This window comes from Puma concolor, chromosome C2 (genome assembly GCF_028749965.1).
Source record: "Puma concolor isolate L17-30 chromosome C2, mPumCon1.1.hap2, whole genome shotgun sequence".
Taxonomy (NCBI): Eukaryota; Metazoa; Chordata; class Mammalia; order Carnivora; family Felidae; genus Puma; species Puma concolor.
Genome location: NC_141675.1, coordinates 149,892,702 through 149,911,082, shown reverse-complemented (window position 1 = coordinate 149,911,082; position 18,381 = coordinate 149,892,702). Strand labels below are relative to the sequence as shown.

At 47.3% G+C, this 18,381-nt stretch overlaps 1 protein-coding gene across 7 annotated transcripts in view; it reads left to right on the top strand.

Moving 5' to 3' along the window:
* The window catches only part of RUNX1 (RUNX family transcription factor 1), a 259,423-nt gene extending 241,280 nt beyond the window's left edge, over positions 1 to 18,143 (top strand). For all 7 annotated transcript variants that reach the window (XM_086675931.1, XM_086675930.1, XM_086675926.1 and 4 more), the window contains 2 exons: positions 7,355 to 7,516; positions 13,143 to 18,143. In XM_086675931.1, the coding sequence (XP_086532057.1) occupies positions 7,355 to 7,516; positions 13,143 to 13,618 (638 nt within the window). In that variant the 3' untranslated portion in view covers positions 13,619 to 18,143. The remainder of the gene's footprint in view (positions 1 to 7,354; positions 7,517 to 13,142) is intronic.
* Positions 18,144 to 18,381: the final 238 nt, after the last annotated feature.

Here is an 18,381-nt window from a genome sequence, read left to right as displayed (position 1 = left end):
CTCATGCTGTCTCTTTCTCAAAAATAAATAAACTTAAAAAAAAATTTTTTTACCGTTTTTAGTGTTTGCCCTAGAGTTTGCAAACCACATGTATAATGAATCAAAGCCACCATTAAATAACACTACACCATTCCTTCCACTCTGTCATTACTGCAACTCATATCCTTTGTCCATCTGCTGTGACCATCCAATGTGTATTCCCTCTAACATCTAATATCACTAATGTCATTTTAGACAGTTATCTTTTGGATCAGCTAAGAACAGGAAAAGTAAGACTTTATTTTACCTTCATTATTCTTTCCCTGAAGCTCTTCCTTTCTCTGTCAATTTAAGTTTCTGACCTACATTTTCCTTTTCCTCTAAGAGCTTCTTTTTTTTTTTTTTTTAATTTTTTTTTCAACGTTTATTTATTTTTGGGACAGAGAGAGACAGAGCATGAACGGGCGAGGGGCAGAGAGAGAGGGAGACACAGAATCGGAAACAGGCTCCAGGCTCTGAGCCATCAGCCCAGAGCCCGACGTGGGGCTCGAACTCACGGACCGTGAGATCGTGACCTGGTTGAAGTCGGACGCTTAACCGACTGCGCCACCCAGGCGCCCTCTAAGAGCTTCTTGTAACATTTCTTGCATGGCTGTTGCGCTGGATAAGTTACCTCAGTTTTTGCAGGTCAGAAAATGTCTATTTCTCCTTCACTGTCGAGGTATAATTTTGTGGAGCATAGAATTCTAGGCTGGTGGTTTTTGGGGTTTTTTTTCTTCACACTTTTTAAATATTTGCTACACTCTCTTTTTGCTTGTATGGCTTCCGAAGAGAACTTGGAAGTAATTCTTACCCTTCTTGCTAAGTAAGGTGTTTCTGTAGATGGTTTGGTATTTCTCTTCCTTGGTGTTCTCTGAGCTTCTCAGATCTATGGTTTGATGTCCGTCATTAATTTTGAAAAATTATTGGCCATTATGGGGCACCTGGGTGACTCAATCAGTTAAGTGTCTGATTGCGGCTCAGGTCACGATCCTGTGGTTCGTTGGTTCGAGCCCCGCGTCGGGCTCTGTGCTGACAGCTTGGAGCCTGGAACCTGCTTCGGATCCTGTGTCTCCCTCTCTCTCTGCCCCTCCCCCACTCCCCCAGCTCTGTCTCTCTCTCTCTGAAAAATAAACATTAAAAATAAATTTAAAAAAAAGAAAAAGAAAAATTATTGGCCATTAATAATTCAATTATTTCTTCCACTGTTTTCTCTTTGTTTTCCTTCTGGTATTTCCACTCTCCATATATCAGACCTTCTGAAATTGTCCCAGAGTTCATGGATGTTCTGTTTGGGTTTATTCTGTTTGTTTGCATTGGTTTTTCTTTCTTTTCTCTCTGTACACCTTTTAGGTTGGGAAGTTTTTAACATATTTTAAAGCTTGTTGATTCTTTCCTCAGCCATGTCCAGTCTATTGATGAACCTGTCAAAGGCATTTCCCACCTCTGTTACAATGTTTTTAACTTCCAGAATTTCCTTCTGTATCTGAGAGTTTCCATCTCCGTAGGACATCACCCACCTGTTCTTGTATGAGGTCTCCTTTTTCCAGTAGAGCCCTTAACATATTAATCATAATTAAATCCCCCGTCTGGGAATTCCCAAGTTCTATGTCATATCTGAGTCTGGTTCTGATGCCAACTGTATCTCTTCAGACTGCCTCTCTTACCTTTTGGCATATGCCCTGTTGTGTCTAATTTGAAAGCTGGGCCTGATGTATCAGGGTCATGGGAATGGAGGTAAACAGGTCTTCAGTGTGAGATTTTATGTGCATCTCGCTAGTAGTTGGGCTGCGTATAATGTTTACTGAAGCTGTCGATGCCGGAGGATTCAAATTCCTCTAATGTCCTTGTCTCCCTTGTTGTCTTTGGACTTCCCTAAGAACACTTCCCTAAATGGTGTCTTTAAGCTGTGACCCGCTGTTATTATACTGGATCCCATGAAACCTGGAGGAGTTTGTGAGGCCAACTTCATGAGAGTGTCCCCGCCCCCCCACGCACGCACATGCACACGCGTGCACGTGCACACACACACACACACACACACAAGACTACAGCCCCCAGAGGTTTCTTATTCTCACAGGTGCCTATACTCAGTCTCCAACAATTTATAAAAATTACCATATAAATGTTCCTACCAGTTTATGGCCCCAGTAGCTTCTGTTCCTGGCACGCAGACCCTCAGTGCGAATTTCTACAGTCGCGTGCCCCTCAGGACCTCAGGCTGGCGGTTTGCCCTATAGTCTCAATTCTCTAATAGACTACGAAAAGTCATGGATTACCGGTCTGTTCAGCTTTTTTTCTTGTAGGGATGGGACTGGTGGCCCCCGACGCTCTTTACGTTTCAGAGGTGCAGCAGGAAGCAGAACACCTTGACAGCAATTATTTGATAGGGTCACTTCTCACTCTGGCGACTTTTTGATGTCACTGCACCAAAAGGCGACAGCGCTCTGCTTTCTTACTGAGTGGCGTATGCCTCGGAGCTCTCTGAGCTCTTGCTTCTGCCCCGTCCGATCCCCAACATCCCCCTTCTCTGGCCTCATTCCAAACGGAAGGGATGATGCTCAAAAAGCTGAAAATAACCCATCACAAGATGGCCTCAGTAGAGCAGCTGCATCAAAACATTATGTACCCCGAAAAACATAGGAGGCAGAAAGGCTCAAATTTAAATTTCTTAATCCAGTGGTTTTTTTTTTTTTAAGTGTATTTATTTGTTTTGAGAGAAACAGAGAGCGAGCGCGTGAGAGCAGGGGAGGGGCGGAGAGACAGAGAGAGAGAGAGAGAGAGAGAGAATCCCAAGCAGGGATTGGGAGTGCAGGGATCTGAGAGTGCAGAGCCTGATGCGGGGCTCAAACCCACAAACCGTCAAATCATGACCCGAGCCAAAACCGAGAGTTGGATGCTTAACGAACTGAGCCACCCAGGCGCCCCTCTGGTAGTTTTCTTAGTGGCAACATGAACATCAAAGCCACCATTAAATAACCATTAAGAGTGGATCCTTGCCCTGCTATCCTTACCTCAAATATCCGGTTTTCTTGCCCTTTACCACTTAATCGTCCAAGCCCAGTTCCTCTCTGGTGCTGGAGACCAGCTGGCAAGCCCTGTTATCAGTGAACAGCACGGTATTACCTGAGCCTCGCTCTGGAGCAGGTGCACATGGCCTTACCAATATGTATCAGATGAATCCCTTAGCATGGATTCACTTCCCCTTTTTCAATTTTTTTTTATTTTTTAAATGTTTCTCTTTGAGAAGGGGGGGGGACAGAGAGCGAGAGCTCAAGCAGGGGAGGGGCAGAGAGAGAAGAGAAAGAATCCCAAGCAAGCTCCTCGCTGCCAGCGCAGAGCCTGACACGGGGCTCGATCTCATGAACCACAATATCATGACCTGAGCCCAAACCGAGAGTCAGAGGCTTGACCGACCGAGCCACCCAGGCGCCCCTCCCTTTTTTTTTTTTTTAATGTTTATTTATTTTTGAGAGAGAGAGAGAGAGAGCGTGAGCAGGGGAGGGGCAGAGAGAGAGGGGAGCACAGAACCCAACATGGGGCTCGAACTCACATGACCTCAGCCGAAGTCGGAGGCTTAACCGACTGAGCCACCCAGGCACCCCTATTTTCCGTTTTCATAATATAATCATAAAACTTACTCAGACTAATTGGACATTTCATATGGCCCCAAACTGGGTTACTTGCTTTATATATAGCTTACCTCACTTACCCTTCGCCACTACTTTTTGAAGTGGGAAAACTACGTAGCAGGGAAAAGAAATGACCTGCCCAGGGTACAGGCAGAATTCGGGCTGGAATCTATTCTAGGACTTCAATTAGACACTTTCCCTAGCCTGTTCCTCTGAGGCGGAACAGAAGTGTATAATGAACACCATCAGGGTAGCTCTGACCTGGGAACAGCTGTGTGCAAGCCCAGATTAGACAGACCATCCATCAGTTTGCCTGGACACAGGTCCCTCACGAGCTGTCGTTCCCTAAAGGCGAGGACTACAGTCCACTCACTACCGAGTCCCCCGAACAGTGACCCCAGCAAAGCGAAAAACCTCATGGGCAACACGAACGAATGAGGGTGTGAATAATTTCATTAGCCTATGAAATGGATGAATGAATGGACGAACCAATCAGTGTGAACGAAAACACAAAAAAAACTCTCAACATGACGATTCATGCAATAGCAAGAAACCTTCCCAAGCATCATCTGCTCTCAGGATCTTCACTGATACCAGCCTAGAAGTTCCAATGGGGCAGGGGCCACCTTGGTCTTATTCATCAGGCTACTACTAGCTAAGTTAGCACATGCGGGGCACACGCTAAAATTTCAAAACGAAACAAAACTTCTGTCCTTCTTGATGGCGTGACTTATCGGAGGCCCTCCCTTCAAGAACAAGTCGCCCTACTTTCTGGCGAATGACTGACAGTGGTTCTCTTCCTCGGCCTGTGGTCTTTTCTGGATCACTTCCGTCTTCTCCCGGCCTACTTCCTCGTCCCAGAATGGCTGCCTTTATTATTAAGAGCACCATTCTTCACCCCACGCTTCCACCTGATTCCTTCCTAAGTCTGATTAGCATACAAGTGAAGCAGAGAAACACTGTGTAGGACCTGTTTGAATTAGAATCCTGCGCTGTTACTGTTGGAAGGGGCTTGGAGATCATATCCTGTCTTCCAGTGCTGGCCCACCACACTGCCATTTCTCTGCTTTCTTGTGTTCGCGTCGGCCCCGTCAGAGCAAGACTGGTAACTGAGCGGTAAACTCAGCAAATACCATATCGTTGGCCCTAGTGTTCTGTTCTATTTTTTGCTTTTGGATTTTTATGAATAATACCTGTAGAATTAGAAAACACCCAAAAACCTGGCACGAGCAGCTCGCCATCACCACCTTCTGGCCCATCGCTGGCAATGAACCCAAACCCAATTCACTACGGTCATGTGAATGGAAAGTGATCGGACGGGGGTCCTTTGGGTTTTTAGTGTTATCCCTCCTCCACACTGGAAAGCTACGTTGTGTGTGGAGTAAGAATGTTGAATATAAAACCCTGGGTTAAAAAAAAAAAAAAAAACAATCAGAGAACTTGGACTTTAATCATAAAGATCATTTTACCAAAGCATATTTTTAAAAGGCTGTGAAACATTATGCAACGTTTGCACGGTTTAATTATGAGTTTAGAAAAGCCTAGCACAACTTTTTCACTACAGTAAAACATGACAGAGCATGAATCATGGCCTAATACTTTATGCTTACTGTGGTTTTAGACACGGGGTTAGGGGAAGCTGGGCTGTCTACACAGCAAGGCATGAATTACTGAACCGCAATTCACACCCCGGAGGGCTTTATGACAATTATAAAACCTCTTTTGTTTGTTTCTTAAATGATTAAAATATTTGAGTACTATATATTCCCGCAGCAAATGTGTAGATCTAAGACATATGCATGCCTTACAAAGATATCTGAGTCTACACTTTCTTCTTCACTTGGAAGAAAACGCTTGCAGTAACAGGGGGATACAGAACATCCTGCTGTTGCTGTTTGCTTACAATTATTGGAAACACTGTTGTCTGTAAGATTGCAGGATCTTTGGCTGTAGTTGAACATTCATTTCCACTGAGTTTAGAATGGACCAGTTCTCTTACTCCTTGCCCTCTGCTCAAATTCCCCCAAATTCAGGATGACATGAGGGCCCTTCTTTAATATTAGATTTCAGAGATTCTAAGTTAAAATATTTCCCCAGAGTTTTCAAACTTAAAGAATTGAGTTATTTTATTATTTTTTGGAGAGAGAGAGAGAGAGTGTGCGCATGCACGCGAGCGGGGGAGAGGGGCAGAGGGAGGGAGAGAGAGAATCCCAAACAGACTCCGTGCTCAGCACGGAGCCCAAAGCGGGGCTCGAACCCACAACCTGGGGATCATGGCCTGAGCTGAAATCAAGAGCTGGAACGCTCAACCGACTGAGTCACCCGGGTGCCCCCAAAATTGAGCTATTTTACAGGAAAGAAAGAAATGGATCCACGTGAGGGAAAGGGGAAGGGGCGGGCAGGAAGGTGGGGGAGGAGACCTGGGTCTCCAAACCCCTGCTTTGACGGCTTCCAACAGATCAACAAAAACAGCAAACTTAAACTGTTGGAAATGCAAATTCCCCGTTGGAAGTAGAACTGGACGTTTTATAACGAGTAGGAATAACTCACTTCTTTATGTCCTGGCACATACACAGCTTGTGACTGGTATTTTCCTGAGGAACACTGCTCTTTCTAGATTGACTCCCGGCTTCATGCAGCCCGGGCTATGAGGACCCTGGGGACTGGTGTGGTCCACAGAGAAGGTGGGACGCAAAGAGAAAATCGATGTTTAGCCCTAAAAAAAAAAAAATGGAAAGCTATCTCTGGCGGGCCAACATTCCATTTAAATTTGCTTACACGTGTTGCCTAAGAATAGAGGGTTTGTTCCTTTTTTTTCCCCTCCATTTCATCTGCAAACAGTGTGATGCTTTTGAAACTAAGACTCCTGTGAATGCTGGAGTCAAATTTACAAAGTCCTTTTTACCTAAATCTTCTGAAGTCAGAGTTTTGTCTCTTCTCTATCCCAAGCCTCATTTATTGGCCATCTATAAAATACTTGCTCAACATTCTGCCCTTTAAACACGGCAAACTGGAGGTCTTGAAAACGTGCAGGACAGCTGTTGGTCTGGGTTGGTACCTGTTGGTCTGGGTTGGTAGGGCTAGATCACTACTGCTGGGCTTGTGAACCAGTCCTCAGGCCCCATCACCAGCTTCCCAGCCAGACCCTCTTTTCTGTCATCCTTGGGAGAGAATTCACGTAAACGGAGGACATTTAAAAGCCCTTGGAGTATTTTTGCCAAAGGTCCAAAAAAAAAAAAAAAAAAAAAAAATCAAAGCTCTATGTTCTTTTTTGCTTACTGACTACAGATGGATAGGTGATCACCTGAGTTGATAAAATGTTTTGGAGGATGAGAATTGTAACTCGCGGTAAAGCTGGGCGGCCAGTACATGTGGTAGTTCAACAGGTGGGTGGGAACACCTACCTGGAAAGCATCTTCAACCTCTCCCATCGTTATGAGCGTGATCAAGTGAAACCTTTGGAAGGAACAGTCATCCGGGGGAAATCTTCGAGAATAAACTATATTTCACACAAACAATAATTCAGTAACTTTGGGAGGAGGGGGGAGATTCTCGAACAAAAGCAAATACTTGGACTTACTACAAACCGGTCAACAGGCCACAGGACGTATGACAAACAAAGGTGACTAGCTTTTTATTAAAAGGTTTCTTTTCTTCAATCCCACCCCACCTGACATATGACTGACCTCTCCAATCCTCTGCAGACACAAGGCAGATCCAGCCGTCCCCACCGTGGTCCTATGACCAGTCCTACCAGTACCTGGGATCAATCGCCTCACCTTCCGTACACCCAGCAACACCCATCTCCCCTGGACGGGCCAGCGGCATGACAACCCTCTCCGCAGAGATTTCCAGTCGACTCTCAAGTAAGCTGCTCGAACACACTCTTTGAAGTCGAGCTAGAGTGGAAGGCTCGAGAGACTGGAGATGCCTGAAGGGGCTGGCAGTCATTTGGGAGGGGGTGGGCAAAATGTGCTTTAAAGACAAGGTTGTCTAAGTCCTATACCCGTGCACAGATTTTCCCTGACACCTTGAGACGGGGATTATGAATGCGAAGGCAGAAGTGGATTCTGTGGGCATTTTGGGCTTGCTCACATTTGGCAGACAAAGGTATAAAGCAGCTGAAGGGTTAATAATACACAAGGTCAAAGTAATCGGCGTCTAGAACTCTGATGGAACTGTCCATCTGGTGGTGGCCAGCTTTCAGAGGCCATGTGAACAACACTGGGGTACCCGTGCTATACCCCACGTGAGAGATTTCTTTTTTTTTTTTTTAACATGTATTCATTTTTGAGAGCCAGAGAGAGAGAGAGAGAGCGTGAACAGGGAAGGGACAGAGAGAGGGAGACACAGAAGCCGAAGCAGGCTCCAGGCTCCGGGCTCCAGGCTCCAAGCTGTCAGCGTAGAGCCTGACCCGGGGGCTCGAACTCACAGACCACAGGATCATGACCTGAGCCAAAGGCTGAACCGACTGAGCCACCCAGGCGCCCACGTGAGATATTTCGAATGAAGGGATGTTCGCACCAGACTAGAGGAGCAGAATGGAAAGCTTGGGTGTCGTGGTTAGCATAATTGTTGTTAATACGAGCTCATTAAATATTAGTCATGTAACCTATGAGACCTTTGGGCTTGGCACTCACCTTTGCTCGTGGGCAGGGAAATCGGAGAGAAAAATTCCTTTGTTAAAAGCAAAGGAAGAAACTCCCTGTTTGGAGCTTTGGAATTGGAGCTGGGCCAGACTGTGAAAACAGCTCCGAGAACTTCAGCCTTGTGAAGCCCGCAAGCGCACTTCACGTGTGTTGGGCAGCGGGTGGTGGTTTTGGCTTTTCAGCCCTTGAGATCCGATTAGAGTAGATCAGGGGGCAGGCAAAGGGGCCAAGGCCTCTTGTCCGCCATTTTAAACGCTCTGGGTAACACTGTGTTTTCCAGACAGTTGTGAGTACTCGAGATTTCACCAAACGCTTTGGCTTCTTCCCAGAGCTTCTCAACCGCAGCGCCACTGACAACTGGGGCCAGAGAATTCTTGGTCGTGGAGGGCTGTCCCGTGCACTGTAGGATCTTTAGCAGCATCTCTGGCCTCTAGATACAGCCGTCCCCCCCCCCCCGCCCCCCATCAGGACAACCAAGGATGTCTCCAGACGTTGCCAAATAGCCAGAGGTCCCAAACTGCCCCCTTAGCTGAGAACCGCCGCCTTCGGGTATTCTCGGGCACTGTAGTGAAACGGGAGAGCCAACCTGGGTGCCCACTTCCCACATTATTGTCGACTATTAATGCCCGTATTTTCAGGGCACCTGCTGGGGGCTGAGGAGCTGAGGAAGTAGCCTAGGAATTATGACGTCTGCTCAGCCTGTTGTTTTAGAAGTTCTGTTCCCTCAGGACTAGTTTGATTCCAAAGGCACTTGTCAACTTTTATTGATTCTTCTCAGTGGCGCTGCTCGGCTCTCTACATCTGAAACAATTACTGTTTTCCTTGGAAATGTGCCTGCTGTGGGTCCCTTGGAGTTTATTACATAAGACTTCTGACTTGGTCAGCACCCAAGATCCGCACCTTCTAGAGCCCTAGGAGACAGCTGCTCCAACTGATCAGGGTTCAGATGGGAGGGTGGCTTTTTTTTTTTTTTTTTTTTTTAAAGAACGAGTAGCGTGCCCTCCCAAGTCCCGTGTCGCTGTTACACTTCTGAATAACCAGGACTTCAGTGACCCAAAGAGTAAAGGAAGGACGTCTTATGGCATGAGGGTGTGAAGTACACAAAAACCCCGTCCCATTTCAGCGCCCAAGACTGTCTTGGAGGGAGGGCGGAGAGGATTCCGGATGAGCTCCCCCCCCCCCCCCCCCCCCCCCCCCCCCCCCCCCGTGGCAGGGAAGCACATGGGACGCTGCTCTTCAACTTGGCAGATCTCCCTCTGAGAATTCAAGCCTGGAGCACAGGCCTGCAACGTGTTGTCATATGCCTGGGGGCAGTGGGGGGGTTGGGACACATAAAAGAAAAGTGCCTGCCGGTCTGCCAGCTTTGAGAACCTGACACTGCTCTGACTGCTTTTCCTTTTAATCCCGCCCCAGAGCTCTGAGATCTGCCCCTCTCCCCGCCCCCAGCCCCACCTGGACTTCCTTCTGCGAAGGGGCCTTACCCTCTGGTCTCCCCCTCTTTCCTCTGCAGACAGTCTCCACACCTTGTCTGAAAAGAGATGTCATCTGGAGGTTTTCCTTTATTTTTTTTTTTCTTAAAAAAAAAAAAATTAATGTTTAGCTGCCAACCTGGGCGACAGACAGCATGCATTAATCTGAGTCATGCAAAAGATCCTTTTAAGGCAGCCATTATCTGCTCAGGCTGTTTAATCCTTTGGGGGCAGTGGGAGGGGCCTGAGTGGGACAGCTTTCATCCATGTCAAGCTGCAGAACGAACACTTGAGCTGTCACGGCAAATATTTAGCCCCGTCGGTGGGGAAACATTTCCAACGAAAATACCTGAACCTCCTAATCCCTAGATTTCCTACTTCTTAAGAGCTCCCTGTGACTATTAGGGGTCGCCACCCCCACACGCTGTTGAATAAGGGGGCACCGGGCCAGCCGAAGGGACACGTGAGCTACAGCCAGGTGGGGTGAACGGTGCATGGCGGTGGGGCTTGGTAGGAAATGTCAGACTGAACGTAAAAATGGCAACAAATATTTGAATAGACCATTTGAATCGGACCGTATCTAGAGGGCCGCAGCTCTTTTTCTATCAAAATGCGTGAGGAAGGATGGCTTGACCAGACAGATGGCCTCTGGTGGAGTGGCATTGGAAGAAGAATCACGGGCCGTACTGAAGACCTTTCAGATATCCTGCCCACAAATGAAAGGGCTATTTTCCCCTGACAGCTGAGACCGTAACATCATTCCATGACTTACATCCGTGACCAACCGCGGACTCACTCGGGATTACGGTAACTTGGTACCATCACCAGGTTACCACGTAGTAGCTGGAACACACTGGCAGAACATGTCCAGACATCGCCATGAAACAGGGTGACCTTTCATTCATTTTTCCAGTGGATTCACCTTTGTGTCTCAGGGCAAATGGAGCAAGAGGCATAATGGGCAGAGTCATTAGCCTGTGTCCAGAGTTCTTGCATCAGATGCCAACAAATTGATTGCATTTGCCTAATGCTTCTCCCTCGACTATAGAAATCTCACTGGAAAAATGGAGTCAAGCTTCCTGTCACGGCTCTCCGTGTGAGCAAAAACAAGTGACACAGAGCTTGCTCACAGACGGCCCCAGAAAGCGGGCAGGGACGAACGCTGTGGAATGAGGTGCGGCCTGGCTTCAGGACGAGCGAGAGCGTGGCCACGGAAGGGCAGCTCTAGAACCACTGTCAGTTCACAGCGTTTTCCCTGCCCACATGTCTGACTCGCTTTGAAAAGATTAACAGCAGTGTTTGTTTGAAAGGCAGACTCCTGGTTTCCTCATTAGCAGAGAGATTGGCTGCAGACTTCAGTTGTTTCTATAAACTTTGATTACCTCTCTGATGAGGAGTATAGACCTCCTCATCACATTCACCCCAAATTTACAGAGGAGTTCATTCGAGAGAGAGGGAAGGAGGAGAAGGGAGAAAGGGAAGGAGGGGGGGAGAGGGAGAGAGAGACAGGCAGAGAGAGGAGCACACTAGCTCTCCCTGCTGGAATAATAGGCTTGAAATATGAGGAAGTTGATCAACCCCGGATGCCTTCCAAAAACAGATTAATCCACCCTGGTAGCTTTCCTTTCAGAGCAAACTCTTGGCTCCGTTAAGTTGCTCTATGGGCCTGAACACAAAAGGACACAGGCTACATGCCATCCTGAGCTTGGAGTTATTTTATACGTTGGTTTCAGAACTTAACAAATTTCAAAACGTTTCATTCTTTTGGATTTGCTGATGGCACTTTCTGAAGAACAGAAATTACCCCAGGACACCATCCTGCATCTACAGTGGTGGTTCTCAGTGGGGGCGGGGGAGATGGTGGCTTTGCCCCCCTCACCCTACCCCCAGAACACTGGGCAGGGTCTACAGACATCGTTAGTTGTCGCCATGCGGGGTGTGGGGGCACCACTGACATTTGGTGGGCAGAGGCCAAGGACGCTGCCAAACATCCTACAATGCACAGGACAGCCCCCCACCGCCCCAACAAATAACTATCTGGCCCCACATGTCAATAGTGCTACTGTTGGGAAACTGATCTACAGGACACAGGGAGCACTTCCTGGCATCCAGACCCCCTAGTAGTTCCCAAGGGCAGCCTGTGGTTGAGAAAAATGCAGAAGGATGCAGGGAAGGTCAAAGCCGGTTTCTGAAACCATAAATGCATGACCCTAACAAAATGAGTTTTATAGACAAAGCTTTGCCATTCCTGGTAAAACTTCAGCGTGTGCAAAAATGGAGTATATACATCAAGGCCCTGCGGCCACTTGTGTTAACAAAGCAGTGAAGCACAGAACCAACGAAGCGAACCAGGTGAAACTGAGGCTGTATTTTTCTACCAATGTGGAACAAGTCTAAAGATAGACGTAGGGGAGAGAGCGGTGGTGATATTCACTGCCACTCATTCTCATTAGTATGGCACGCATTAGAGCAAATCATAAGAAATTGCCAATTTTTAATTGTTTGAGGCCTACAGAAACAGCAGCTTCCTATGATTCAACTTAAATATTATGTATAATGTATTATGTTATTATATATTAATATAACAGTGTCATATTATGTAGGATATATTCTATTAATATTCATCTGCTCATGCATCCATTACATTAGCATTGCATAATTTTATAAGTTACATCTTGTTATTATTATGTTCATATCACAGATTACACTTATATTAATATTGGCATATTAATATACTGATGATAGAGGGCTGGTCAACTTTTTAAAGTAAAGGGCTAGACAGTAGGTATTTTACGCTTTCTGCCAACTTTTTAATGGAAAGGGCCAGATAGTAGGTATTTTATGCTTCCTGGGTCCCACGATCGGTCCGTGTCCCGACCACTCAACTTTGCGGCGGTGGCTCCACAGCAGCCCCGATAATACATCAAAGAATGAGCAAAGCTCCTTCCAACGAAATGGTCAGTGTGGCCACTGAAATTTGAATTTCACGGGACCTTCACGTCAGGAAATACTCTTCTTTTCACTTCTTTCAACCATGTAGAGAAGTAAGCTTGTGAGCCATGCGAAAATCGGTAGCAGCTGGAAGGCGGGCTTGTCAACCCCGCTACACCGATATCCAATCATACGTATCGTATCTACCGTATTGGATGTTACATTACATCGTTTACAATAACGTGGTATCGCACACGAACTCACGTTATGCGTCGTCCTATACGGCCGTCCACCCACCTCCCTGCCCACTAGCATGCTGGGTAGGCCCGGGCTCCGGGGACAGCAGCATTCTGGGTAGCCACGTGGGCGTGGCCGTGGGCGGGAGGGGCGTGGCCTCCCCCACCAGCGCCTGACGCTTCTCTTCTCCCCCCCCTACCCCGCAGCGGCGCCCGACCTGACGGCCTTCGGCGACCCGCGCCAGTTCCCCGCGCTGCCCTCCATCTCAGACCCTCGCATGCACTACCCCGGCGCCTTCACCTACTCCCCGACGCCCGTCACGTCGGGCATCGGCATCGGCATGTCGGCCATGAGCTCGGCCACGCGCTACCACACGTACCTGCCGCCGCCCTACCCCGGCTCGTCGCAGGCGCAGGGCGGCCCCTTCCAGGCCAGCTCGCCCTCCTACCACCTGTACTACGGCGCCTCGGCCGGCTCCTACCAGTTCTCCATGGTGGGCGGCGAGCGCTCGCCGCCGCGCATCCTGCCGCCCTGCACCAACGCGTCCACGGGCTCGGCGCTGCTCAACCCCAGCCTCCCGAACCAGAGCGACGTGGTGGAGGCCGAGGGCAGCCACAGCAACTCGCCCACCAACATGGCGCCCGCCGCGCGCCTCGAGGAGGCCGTGTGGCGGCCCTACTGAGGCCCCCGCGGCGGCCGGCGGGAGGGGCGCCCGGCCCCGGCCCGGCCTTGGCCGCAGACGGCCGGCCCGCCTGGGCGGGCAGGCCGGGCCCGGGGCGGGGAGCGCGCCCCGCGCCCGGGGCCCTGGGATCTCGCCCCGCTCCGCGCCGCCCCCCGCCCCCCGGAAACGTGCGGAGCGCCGTCGTGTGGGCCCGTGTCCCCTTTTCCGAACCCGACCCGACCTCCCCCCTCCGCTCCCCCCCCCCCCGCCCCCCGCGAGGGTGTCCGCTCCGCCACCACGCGGACGCGTCGTAAGGCAAACAGGAAGATTCCCAGAGGGAAACTGTGAATGCTTCTGATTTAGCGATGCTGTGAATAAAAGAAAGATTTTATACCCTTGACTTCACTTTTTAACCAAGTTGTCTATTCCAAAGAATGGAATTTTTGGTTTGGGGCGGGGAGGGGTGGGGGAATGCAGCTCCTCTTGTTTTGGTATCTAATTCATAGTTTTAATTTTCTTTTCCAGCACCTTATAAATTGCAAAATGCGTATTTGCATTTGGGGTGGTTTTTATTTTTATATATATATATATAAATTTGAGCTTGCTTCTTTCTTGCTTTGACAATTGAAAGAACTATGATTCCTTTTTCTGTAAGATTTATTTAACTTTTCTTTTGGACTTTCGTGTAGTTGTTGTTTTAGAGAAACAGCTACAGCTTTGGGTCATTTTCAACTACTGTATTCCCACAAGGAATCCCTAGATATTTATGTATCTTGATGTTTAGACACTTACTTATGTGTTGATACTTTTTTTTTATTATTTAAATGTACTTATATTAAGAAGAAAAATATCAAGTACTACATTTTTGTTTTTGATAGTAGCCAAAGTTAAATGTGTCACATTGAAGAAGGCTGGAAAAAAAGGACAGGCATTGAGATGACCGGGTTATCTAAATATTGTTTACATTAAACTCCCTTTCATGTTAATCAAACGAGTTGGTAGCTAACGCAGCAATGTTTTTAATAGGCTTTTTAGATACTGAGGGCCACTCAAAGGATCTGAAGTATGGAATTTTCTGCCAAGCTCAACAGAGGGTCTCCTATCTGACTCCCTCCCTTGGAACAGAGAAGGTCAGATCTGGTTCCAGAGGGTTCAGGTAGATGCCAATGATTGCACCTCTGGAGAGGATTTATTTTCTGCCTAGCAGTTTGCTCCCTCCACGGGCTCTTGATGATGTCAGACATGCTTTATAACCGAACAAATCCAAAGTAAGCTGTGTGGCAGAGAAGTATCCACATGGGAAGCCAGTGAATGAATTTATGGGTTCCTTAACTGCTCCCTCCTGGGGTAGTAAGGAGATCGTCCGAATCCAGAGTTCAGATTTTTTAGCTCCAAGAAAATAGTCGTGTTTGATACAGTCCCTGTTCGTTGATGCAGAACAAAACGTGTGGCTGTCCCCCGAGGCTGGGAGTGGAAGAAACTACAGACCGGGTGCCTTTGATGCCCGCAGGTCTCCAGCCGAAGTTTCAGAGGGTGGGCCTAGAGGCAGACCTGAACAGGCCAGTCTTCCTGTGTGCGCCCTGGTGGAGTCGCATGCGAAAGCATTGTCCCTCCCGAGCCGGACTCCCGACCCACGCTGCCCGTCCACCGCCCACCCTCGCGTTGCTTTCACCTACCTTGTGGGGTGTGTGTGTGTGCAGTTTTCTCCGTGCCTCAGCGGGACAGGAGAAATTCGCGCCACCGCTGCCCATGGCTACGATTCAAAAGTATCCAATGTCACTGTAAATTTTACGGCACTATTTTCATTGGAGAATTCGGTCAGAATGCAGTTGGTGTACAACTCCTAAATACTAACTGCTGATTTTGACATATGTGTGCTCAAAATGATCTGGTTGTTATTTAATGTACCTCTGACGTTAGCTGAAATGATTTCAGGTCAACTCTGAAGAGTATTTGAAAGCAGGACTTCAGAACAGTGTTTGATTTTTATTTTATAAATTTAAGGATTCAAATTAGAAAGATCTTTGGCTGCAGGCAGCAAAACAGCTGGTCTTATTTAAAACAACTTGTTTTTGAGTTTTCTTATATATATATATATTGATTATTTGTTTTACATAGATGCAGTAGCACTTTGGTAAGAAAGAGTAAAGCAGTTTGTTTTGTCAGTCAGGTCATTCTTATCTAGAAAAGAGCTAAAACAGATCTTGGAGAAACTCAGAATGTATTCATTTTCAGCTTAGACATAATCCTCTCTCCACAACTCAACTTGATGTTTGATTCTGTATCACATTTTTACAGCAAAATTACCCTTGAATGTCAGTAAATTTAAGTGTTGGGGTTTTTTTTTTATTTCTGAAAGGGACCTTTAGCCCATTTACCAAATCGAATCGAAGCGTTCTTTTCGGCACATGTGACCGTATCTGACCTGACAAAATCTGGGGGGGAAATGAAGGAAAAAACAATTTCTATTTTTCACTTCAGTTCCGGTACCTGAAGATATTCCAACTCAAAACCAGCCTAATGCCCTAGAAGGGGAATCAGAGGATCCTCCACATTGAATCTTTGCTCTCAAAGGCATGTATGAGGAGGGTTTGTCACTTCGTTGTAGACCCACTGGTTTGGCCATTCGGAGTTTCACAGTCCCTTACCAGCAAATGTAGTACTTAACTGGTCCAAAAAATTAAGTCAGATGTTACTTGTTCTGGAGATAGGCCTCGCATCACACTTAATGCTTTTCCCCCTCCTGAGAAGTTGCATTCGTTGCCTTCAGGTACATTAAGGTGTCCCTTTAATCGAGGAGACCCTTAAGCCAATAATGTCCTAACTGGATGTATCTGGAAACATTGGTCCAAGAGAAGAAAGATTAAGCCATTTCTACTGCTCATTCGTGCCTTTATAATTTCAACATGAACGTGCATTTTCATTCTTTTTGTTTTTCTCACTATATTTCTTTTATTACTTGTATTTCTTACATTACTTCTATTTCTTCCCTCCCCTGCGCCTGTAACATCTTGCTCTGTTTCGCTTCCCTTTCCTCCTCCGTTCTCCCGCTTTATTTGAGGAGACAGCACACACACCCCAACTCCGCACCAAATGTCCAGAACACGAGGAGCTGCCGTCCTCCTCCCTTTGCATAAAGGAACATGGTGAGTCAGCCTTTCTCCTGCCCATGGGTTTCTTCCAGCAGAACAGAGACCTTGCCAGCCATTTTGGGTCGGCTTGCTGTCCAAGTGCGGCAACAGAAGCCTTCCCGGGCAAATTACAACCAGTGAGTTAATAGACAGCCTTTCTGCTGCCTCGGGTTTCTGTGCAGATAAACAGCAATGCTCTGATTAGAAAGGAAATGAATGGTTTCACTCAAATGTCCTGCAATTTATGCTTGCAGATTTCTGTCCTGAAATACCTGCTTCCTTAGGACATTCCGTCCTGGTGATTCTTGGTTTTGGTGGGTTTTGTTTTCTGGGGTATGACACATTTGGGGTCTTTTATACATGAGAAATCAGTTTGACGATAATCTCAGAAAACGTTTTTGACATCTGAACAAATGCCTTTTTGTTCACCTACAGGATACAATCGTTTGGGGTTTTTTTGTTTGTCTGTTTGGAGTTTCCCCCCCCTCCTTTTAGCCAGATCAGTATTGATGAGGCTGATCAACTGGCATTTTTTTTTTCCTTCCAGAAGAGTTGCATCAACAAAGTTAATTGTATTTATGTATGTAAATAGATTTTAAGCTTCATTATAAAATATTGTTAATACCTGTAATAACTTTTTTTCAATTTTTTTGTGTGTGTTTCTAAGGACTTTTTCTTATGTTTGCTAAATACTGTAGACAAAAAAAAAATGCTTCTTTCTACTTTGTTTATTTTAGACTTAAAGATGAGCTACTTTTTATTCACTTTTGTAAAGAGCTAATAGCATGGTTCCAGTTTTTTTTTTTTTTTAAGTTCACTTTTTGTTCTAGGGGAAATGAATGTGCAAAAAAAAGAAAAAAAAAAGAACTGTTGGTTATTTGTGCTATTCTGGATGTATAAAAATCAATGGAAAACAAAATAAACTTCCAAATTGAAACGGCAGTAAAACACCTCTATTGACAAACTAACAATGGGAAACGCAGTCTTACTCCAACAGGCCCCACCCACCTAGTGTCTATTTGCCCGCGGTTACTGGATCTGTTCGCAAAGCCTCCTGGAAATGTGTGTGCGCTTTTCTTTCTCCCCGGTACTGACGCGTCGCATCCTTCCCAAAAGGAAACTGTCAATCTCGAGTTTTAAACCAGATACGGTATGAGAGAATTCCCCCCACCAGCCCCTCTCCAAGGTGTTTCTAGACGGGGTAGGGCAGGGGGTGGCCCCCATCATGCGTGGGCTCCTGTCCGAGTGGCCGCCTCCCCTCTGCCGGGAGCCTTCCCCGAGCCCAGCCTGTGCAGGGCGGCTGGCTTGCTGCTGCCCGGGGACCACGGGAGCCTTACTCTCTTTGTACCACAGTCTCTTCTGTAAATCCAATCTCCTCGCTTAGCGAATGGCAAATAAACAGTTTGGCAAGTACATACACCCTCATCACACTGGTTTTGTCTGTTTCGGAGATGGAGGGCCGGGAAGCCAAAGGAAGGCCCCGCAGCACGCACAACACCTTCGGCAAGCTCTTCACGGGCTGGCTGGCCTTCGGGCTGGCGTCCGTGCCTTCTCCTCCCCGGGGGGCCAGCACGCCCTGGCTTCTGAGGCCAGGAGCGCCGAGGCCAAGCCCAGGCCCCCGGCGCTGCTTCGTCGGGCACGAAGGAGCAAGGA